This window comes from Nicotiana attenuata, chromosome 1 (genome assembly GCF_001879085.1).
Source record: "Nicotiana attenuata strain UT chromosome 1, NIATTr2, whole genome shotgun sequence".
NCBI lineage: Eukaryota > Viridiplantae > Streptophyta > Magnoliopsida > Solanales > Solanaceae > Nicotiana > Nicotiana attenuata.
Genome location: NC_031989.1, coordinates 26,263,577 through 26,271,408, shown reverse-complemented (window position 1 = coordinate 26,271,408; position 7,832 = coordinate 26,263,577). Strand labels below are relative to the sequence as shown.

Below are 7,832 nucleotides of genomic sequence, written 5' to 3'. Positions count from 1 at the left end.
CCGAAGTTTTTTTAGTGCAATATGATTTTAATTTAACCAGTGTAGGAGGAAAATTTCAGGCTCCTTCTGAAGTTTTTAAGTAATAAATAAAAAACTTCAGCTGATAGGCCGAAGTTTTTTTAGTGCAATATGATTTTTTTAATTTAACCAGTGTAGGAGGAAAATTTCAGGCTCCTTCTGAAGTTTTTAAGTAATAAATAAAAAACTTCAGCTGTTAGGCCGAAGTTTTTTTAGTGCAATATGATTTTTTAATTTAGCCAGTGTATGTGGAAAATATGCTGAAGTTTTTGAGTAATAACAAAAAAACTTCAGCTGCTTGGCCGAATTTTTTTTAGTGCAATATCATTTTTTAATTTAACCAGTGTAGGAGTAAAATTTCAGGCTTCTTCTGAAGTTTTTAAATAATAAATAAAAAACTTCAGCTGTTAGGCCGAAGTTTTTTTAGTGCAATATGTTACTAACATATCACACATTAAATTAGAATTCGGTGAATTAATCAGAAAACATTTTGAATTCTGGAGATGAATTTGATTTGAATATGGAATTTATATTCCTTCACTGAAATTCGTCAAACAACCAGAAAACATAAAATTCAAAAACTATTTTGAATTCTGGAGATGAATTTGAATACTTACAATGTATTTGAATTTGAATTTGAATATGGAATTTGAATACGAGACGCGTTCTCAGGAGGAACTGACTGATGGAGGAGATACGGAGGAGATCTGTAATTTGAATCTGTGAATACGGAGGAGAGACGCACTTTTATATGTTTTGGAAGGGGTATAATGGTCATATTAATACGGATTTTCTGTTAGTTGGTTACGAAATCAATAATTTTTAAAAACAGGGTATAGGTTAAAAGGTGGCATAAAAAGTGGGTACCGCTGCAAATCCCCCGCAAATATGGTTCATATACTGTCGCTATCTTTAGAAGTTTTAAGCAAGTCGTACGCCCAGATCACTATCAAGTTCGTGGGAATAGAACCAATGACTTTACAAAGGTTTTAATTCACTTTGACCATTAAGCTAGGCTTTTGGACTGTGTCAAGTGGATTCAAAACATAAAATATATATAGGTAAAAATACATATTTTGCTATATATATACAATATAATTTTTCGGCGAAGGGGTTCGGGTGTACACCTTGTGCCCCTAAATCCGCCCGACTCATAGTTAGTCTCAAGCTTGGTAGGCATAAATTCTTAACCCGTCGAGGCAAGTAAAGTCCCACTTCAAAAGCAAGGGACAGTGATGAGTATGTGTCCTTTGATATTGGTTACTACAAAGTCTGGTTTTCAGAATTCAGTATCTATATTGAAATTGTACTATGCGTGCATAGATAAATGTTCCATGTAAAAACAATGGGTTTAGTTGATTACAACAAATGATCCACACTTTGTGCTTACAACAAATGATTCTTCCTTAGTAAATCATAGTATTGATGTGTCAGAAATTAAATACACTCCTTTATTACGATTATATCAAATATTTTAATACTTTGTTAACACGTGATTATAGTAGTACTATTACTTTTTCTGTAAATTTTGGATGTAATAAATTTCTTAACAACTTCAAAAAAAGCAATTTATGCAAAATATTGAGCTTAAAATAATTACCTTTCCTTCCTATCTGAAAACTATTTACAATATATACCCTATCTAATTAAAATTAATTATCCCTACCCATTCCAACTTTTTTTACCCCATTTGGCTTAGCTTAGCTTGATTTGGCTTGGCATAATTTGGCTTGACTTGATGTGGTCTATAGTAGCTTCGTTTGACTTCATTAAAAAGAATGGGTAAGAGAAAAAGACATTGCGTAGAGGAGGGTAAATAGTTAACTTACCCAATCCAATTTACGCCAAAGATAAGATATGTTGATTATTGTACTTATTGGTATCCTACTCTTTTTTTGTACGGGATCAGTATTTCTTGGGAAAGTTGCAAGGTAAGAATAACATATCATTTATATTCTGGTACTAGTATTATATTACGGAAAAGAATGTGCTTTTTTTGACTTTTAGTCACTAAAAATTATTTACATTCAATAGCGAAAAAAATATATAAAATTTGTTTAAATTTATAAATAACCTACAGAATATATATAATGATAAAAAAAATATATAAAATCTATATATTTTATCCGTATTATTTTAGGAGCTGCTAAACACACACAAAAAGCCCCAAAGGTGAGGGACTAGGGTTGGCCAGTTATATATGCAGACAAAAACAAACCTCACCTTTGGACTTTTCTCTCTCTACTAAGCCAGCCAGGTGTTTAGCGTTTCGAGGAAGAGGAGGAGGAGAAGAAATTAAAGCACTTCTCCTTTGAGAGATTGCTAACCCCCCCTTTTCCTGTTCGTAGATCCATTGATCAATCCGTCCCCAATTATATTGGACCTTGATTTGGGCTTTTCGGATCAGCAAGATGTTCTTGGTAGATTGGTTCTATGGAATTCTAGCAACGCTTGGATTGTGGCAGAAGGAGGCTAAGATCTTGTTTTTGGGCCTCGATAATGCCGGCAAAACCACCTTACTCCATATGTTGAAAGATGAGGTCTGTCTCCTCTCTATTTTTCTTTGTATTTTTTCATTTCCTTTATTAAATAGTGTTTATTAGTAATAATACAATTTGAGCCGTTTTAATGTGGGCTTACATATCTAGATGTGATTATATATATCAGAATTTGTTATGTTGATGAACATATGTAATTGGTTGATTTTCTTTCTAAGCTGAACTTCATCTGATTTTCTGATCTCCATTTTTTCACCTGAAATTGAATTCCCTGATGTGGCTTTTTTTCCTGGGCCTTATTTGTACAGCGAAAGAATTAGTATATTAATTAGTTTGAGCAGAATTGTTTTTGGTTATTGGTTATTTGTAATATTGAATCTGAAATTGAGGGTTACGGAATTTTGGCAGAGATTGGTTCAACATCAGCCAACACAATATCCGACGTCAGAGGAGCTTAGTATTGGCAAGATCAAGTTCAAAGCATTTGACTTGGGTGGTCATCAGATTGCTCGACGTGTTTGGAAAGATTATTATGCTAAGGTTTGTTGCCTTTTTGTTTCTCTTCTTGTCTTAATTTAAATTTTTGACTTGCAAATGGTTTTGTATGCTTTATAAGATTCCGTGGGTGAACGTGGTCTTAAAATTGACAAGTCGATTGTGATTTCGTCTTCTTGTCGTGCTAATATTGGAGACTTGGTCAAGTATTAAATGAAGGATAAATTATATACTGGAGAGAGGATTCTATCAAGTGACTTACAGGTTGCTATTGCTAACTTCATTTCTAGCTCTTACCAACGGCTTTTAATTTCCACGGGATTTTGTTACTCTCTCTGCCCCATCTTCATTGCCAATTTCTTATTTTTGGGGATTCTTAAATGTTTGAGAAGCTTTAAAAAGTTTTGGTAGCAACCTTGACATTTTCAACAAGGTTATTATAATTTATCTAATAGGAGTATGAAATTTGAATGCAGGTTGCGCAAAAACTCCAGTAGTTAATTTGAAGTTGTTGTATTATTACAAGTATTATGTGTATCCCTAAGGCAGATGGTTTAATGCCTTCATAATCCCAAATGAACTACTCATTGTTTATTTGATTCATGGGAGGCATATATTGATGTTGGGAGTTTGCTGTTAGCACCTTTCTTTTTCCGGGGGTGTTTCAATAGTACCTTTCCGTACACTTATATTTATCTGCATTGACGAAAGATTTCCTTCACAAAAAAATTTGAATCGTTATACCGAAAACAAGCATATTTTCCCTGCTTTTGAAGTTTTTAGCTATCCAAGGAACAACGTTGGAGATTGACAACAAGGAACATCATTGGATTGGCTGCAGCCATTTCTGCTGCAGTGATGACATCAGATGTGTGAAGAAGTTTCATTGTCAAATAAGACATGAATAGTTGCTCTCTTTCCCATTTGCTTTCTCTTCTGTCTCTCTTTCTACTCAGCACCTTCTTATACTTCTTAAGTATCTTTCAAAAACACTTGCTTAAGGTCTTCAATTCATTTCTGAGCAAGTTAGGTCTGTTTCTTGTTAAATATTTTTAGAATATTTTTTCATGAATTAATTCCATTGTCATTGTTATTGGTACAAATTCCCTGAATAGACATTTTCAGATGTCATATTAATAGAGTTGTACAACATTGAACTTTCTATAGATTTCCTTTATTTGCAAATTTGTGGTCTTATGTAGGAACAGTTTTATGTGAGAAAGCGGAAAACATACTATTTCACTCGTGTAGCAAGTGCGTACTGTTGAAGCTTGTCCAATGGGCAATTCTAAGTATGATTTTCTTGCTACTTACCAAAAACTGCAAAGAGGGAACTTAAGATGCAATTCCCTTTACTAATGATCATTATTCATAGTTCCGTTTTTCAAAACTAGATCTTTATTTAGTTGGACTGTCGTGTTATTTGTTTGCTAGTTTTAAAGCAATTGCCTGCAAAATCTGGATAAGAAGTCCCGAGAGTTAATTTGAATAATTCTGGTGCTGTGCTTAATACAAAATTCCTTTTTTCTGAAGGTGGATGCTGTTGTATACTTGGTGGATTCCTTTGACAAAGAAAGGTTTGCGGAGTCCAAGAAAGAGCTGGATGCTCTGCTCTCTGACGAGTCCTTGGCAACTGTTCCTTTCCTGATACTGGGTAACAAGATAGACATCCCATATGCTGCCTCAGAAGATGAACTGCGTTACCATATGGGGCTAACGGGCGTCACCACTGGCAAAGGGAAGGTAAACCTGGCAGATTCCAATGTCCGTCCAGTTGAGGTATTCATGTGCAGCATAGTCCGCAAAATGGGATATGGAGAAGGCTTCAGATGGATGTCTCAGTATATCAAGTAATGGGTCTAGGAAGTGACATTTTGTAATTCTGTTTTAATTCTTACTTTTGTACCGGATAAATTGAAGATGTTTATTTATCACTATGGGCTATAGTTTCTCTTGTTCCAGGTTTCTAGTGAAACAGTAAAAGAAGTATTCTCTACTAGATTCTCTAGTCTTCAATTATTATAGAAAATATAATGATGGTAGTGAGAGTCTAAACCATTCAACTTACCATGATGAATTAGTGCTTTTTGGACTCTTTTGTTGAACATTGTTGCATGAATTTTGAACATATGGCGTCGTTAATTTATTTGCAGCATTTCTGTTTTCATTCATATCTGTTAATCCCTCCTTTTCATTTTAGCTTCTTCGAGTGCTCTAATTTCTGGAGGCAGAATGCCGCTATGATGCACTGTTAGGGGCTCTGTGCCGGAAAAGGCTGTTGATTAGTATTTATGTATTCTGTTGAGAAACTTCGTCCCAGTTTTATCGGTGGAGACTGAATAGTGAATGGTAAAATAGTGATCAAGAATGAAGATATTGGTCTCCTGCCCACTTGCAGAACCAGACTTCTTTATATGGTACAAAAGCTAACAACGTTATTTGTCTCGACTGGGTCTGGGAATAACTAACTAAACCCATATCCTGTTGTCATCAAAAGGTATTCATTGTGGATCTCCTGACTTTGAGGTTGTAAAACTTTCCAGTTCACTCCTTTCCCTTGCCGAAATGCGTCTCATCGTCCATTTCAATAATGCTTGCATAGATATTTATGACCAAAAAACTGTGTAAACTGCATTTGCAAAGTATCTACAATATCTATACTATATTAAAAGCACGAATGCCTTAGCGAAATATCGTCCGCCTTTTTTATCCTTTGAAAACTAATTTCACATTAGATAAAACTAGTAATTTAAGTTATTTTCCTTTAAATATGCATGTATAGTCCTTTAATTATTTCCTAATATTTAGGAATAGTCATTTATAATTTTAATATTTAGAGTTTAAATAAACAAACTTTTGATTTTTGAATCTTTCCTTATTGAACTAACTACGTAAAGTCCTATGGCGAAATACATAAAACGCGCCCCGTTTAAGTTTGTCCCCTAACGNCACGTGTTAGGGGGCTCTGTGCCGGAAAAAGGCTGTTGATTTAGATTTATGATTTCNNCGGTGGAGACTGAATAGTGAATGGTAAAATAGTGATCAAGAATGAAGATATTGGTCTCCTGCCCACTTGCAGAACCAGACTTCTTTATATGGTACAAAAGCTAACAACGTTATTTGTCTCGACTGGGTCTGGGAATAACTAACTAAACCCATATCCTGTTGTCATCAAAAGGTATTCATTGTGGATCTCCTGACTTTGAGGTTGTAAAACTTTCCAGTTCACTCCTTTCCCTTGCCGAAATGCGTCTCATCGTCCATTTCAATAATGCTTGCATAGATATTTATGACCAAAAAACTGTGTAAACTGCATTTGCAAAGTATCTACAATATCTATACTATATTAAAAGCACGAATGCCTTAGCGAAATATCGTCCGCCTTTTTTATCCTTTGAAAACTAATTTCACATTAGATAAAATAGTAATTTAAGTTATTTTCCTTTAATATGCATGTATAGTCCTTTAATTATTTCCTAATATTTAGGAATAGTCATTTAATTAATTTTAAATATTTAAGAGTTTAAAATAAACTAAAACTTTGTATTTTGAATCTTTCCTTATTGAACAACTACGTAAAGTCCTATGGCGAAATACATAAAGCGCCCCTTTAAGTTGTCCCCAACGATCATTTGAACACCTCAACTGAGACATTTTCACTTAAACATTTCATGGGACTAAAAAGTGAACTCAATAAACACCTGACCTCACCAGCCCCCGTCGCATGTGTTACACCTCCGGATTCGCGCGTGTGTAAGTAATTCCAACGGTAATGTAACGGATTTTTTTGTGAAATTCCAAAAAAACCTTAATGAACTCCCTAATTTAAATTCTCAAACTCAACCCTAAAAATTTATTTCACTTCTCTCACATCTCCAACCGCGTATATCTTCTTCCTCCCTAGCAAAGCAACAAACTTTCTTTTCTTCTCTCTCTCTACTTCTTCTATTTCAATGGAACCTGTTGTTAATTGCAAATGTGGCCAAATTGCTCCTTTAAAACTTTCCTGGTCACCATTTAATCCGGGCAGAAGATTCTATGGCTGTAGATTTGGAAAAGCTGCCGATGGTGGATGCGATTTTTTTCGTTGGTATGATGTTGAATTATCCGAACACTATACCAAAGTCATGTATGGATTATTAAATAGGGTAAAAATCACGAAGAAGAAAAGTCGAAGTTGATGAAGAAACAGAGGATTTTGGTGTGGCTGCTTGTAATTGTAATTGTGACTTGGTTTTTGAGGGAATCTTCTATTATTTAGGTGTATGGTATATGTATATGGGCATGTAACCCCATTTATTTTACTGCAATATTATTTCTGATTTATGGCCAATGTTGCCTATTCAATGTAGTTGAAATTTACAATGTGTATGATGAAGTTTTCAATGATCAAATGTGTTTTAGTTTCTGCAAAAAAATTAGACTGCTGAAGCAAAGGTGGACTAATCCGATCTCATAATAGCAAAAAATTATACTACCAGTATCATAATAGCAAAGGTTGAATAATTTGAAAAACTGAACTAACAAAAGCAGGTTCATATGCATCCCATAGGAAAGTAAGGTTCATCATATGACCAACATTAGTAGGTTCAAAATACTTCACAAAATATGGTTCATACACATGACCAACAAAATACAAGAAACTTCTTCCTAAATTTGACTTTGATAAGAGTCAACTGGTGTAGATGAAGTAGAGGTTCCAACTTTCATCTTTTTGTTGGAAACTGCAGCATCCCTTTGCTTTTGAAGCTGATTCCTTATCACAACTCTCCCTTTCCCCTTGAGATCACTTGGTCTAAATCCAAGATCTACATTAGTTTG

At 34.4% G+C, this 7,832-nt stretch overlaps 1 protein-coding gene across 1 annotated transcript; it reads left to right on the top strand.

The window, feature by feature from the left end:
• LOC109222892 (GTP-binding protein SAR1A-like) lies at positions 2,188–5,157 on the top strand. Its single transcript, XM_019387188.1, has 3 exons — positions 2,188–2,558; positions 2,925–3,056; positions 4,545–5,157. The coding sequence occupies exons 1-3, from the start codon at positions 2,430–2,432 to the stop codon at positions 4,863–4,865; spliced, it is 582 nt and encodes a 193-aa protein (XP_019242733.1). The 5' UTR covers positions 2,188–2,429; the 3' UTR covers positions 4,866–5,157.

Coding starts and splice junctions, on each gene's coding strand:
- LOC109222892 (XM_019387188.1), top strand. CDS start 2,430: ATGTTCTTGGTAGATTGGTTCTATGGAATTCTAGCAACGCTTGGATTG. Junction 2,559..2,924: donor TCCATATGTTGAAAGATGAG/GTCTGTCTCCTC, acceptor GAATTTTGGCAG/AGATTGGTTCAACATCAGCC. Junction 3,057..4,544: donor GGAAAGATTATTATGCTAAG/GTTTGTTGCCTT, acceptor TTTTTTCTGAAG/GTGGATGCTGTTGTATACTT.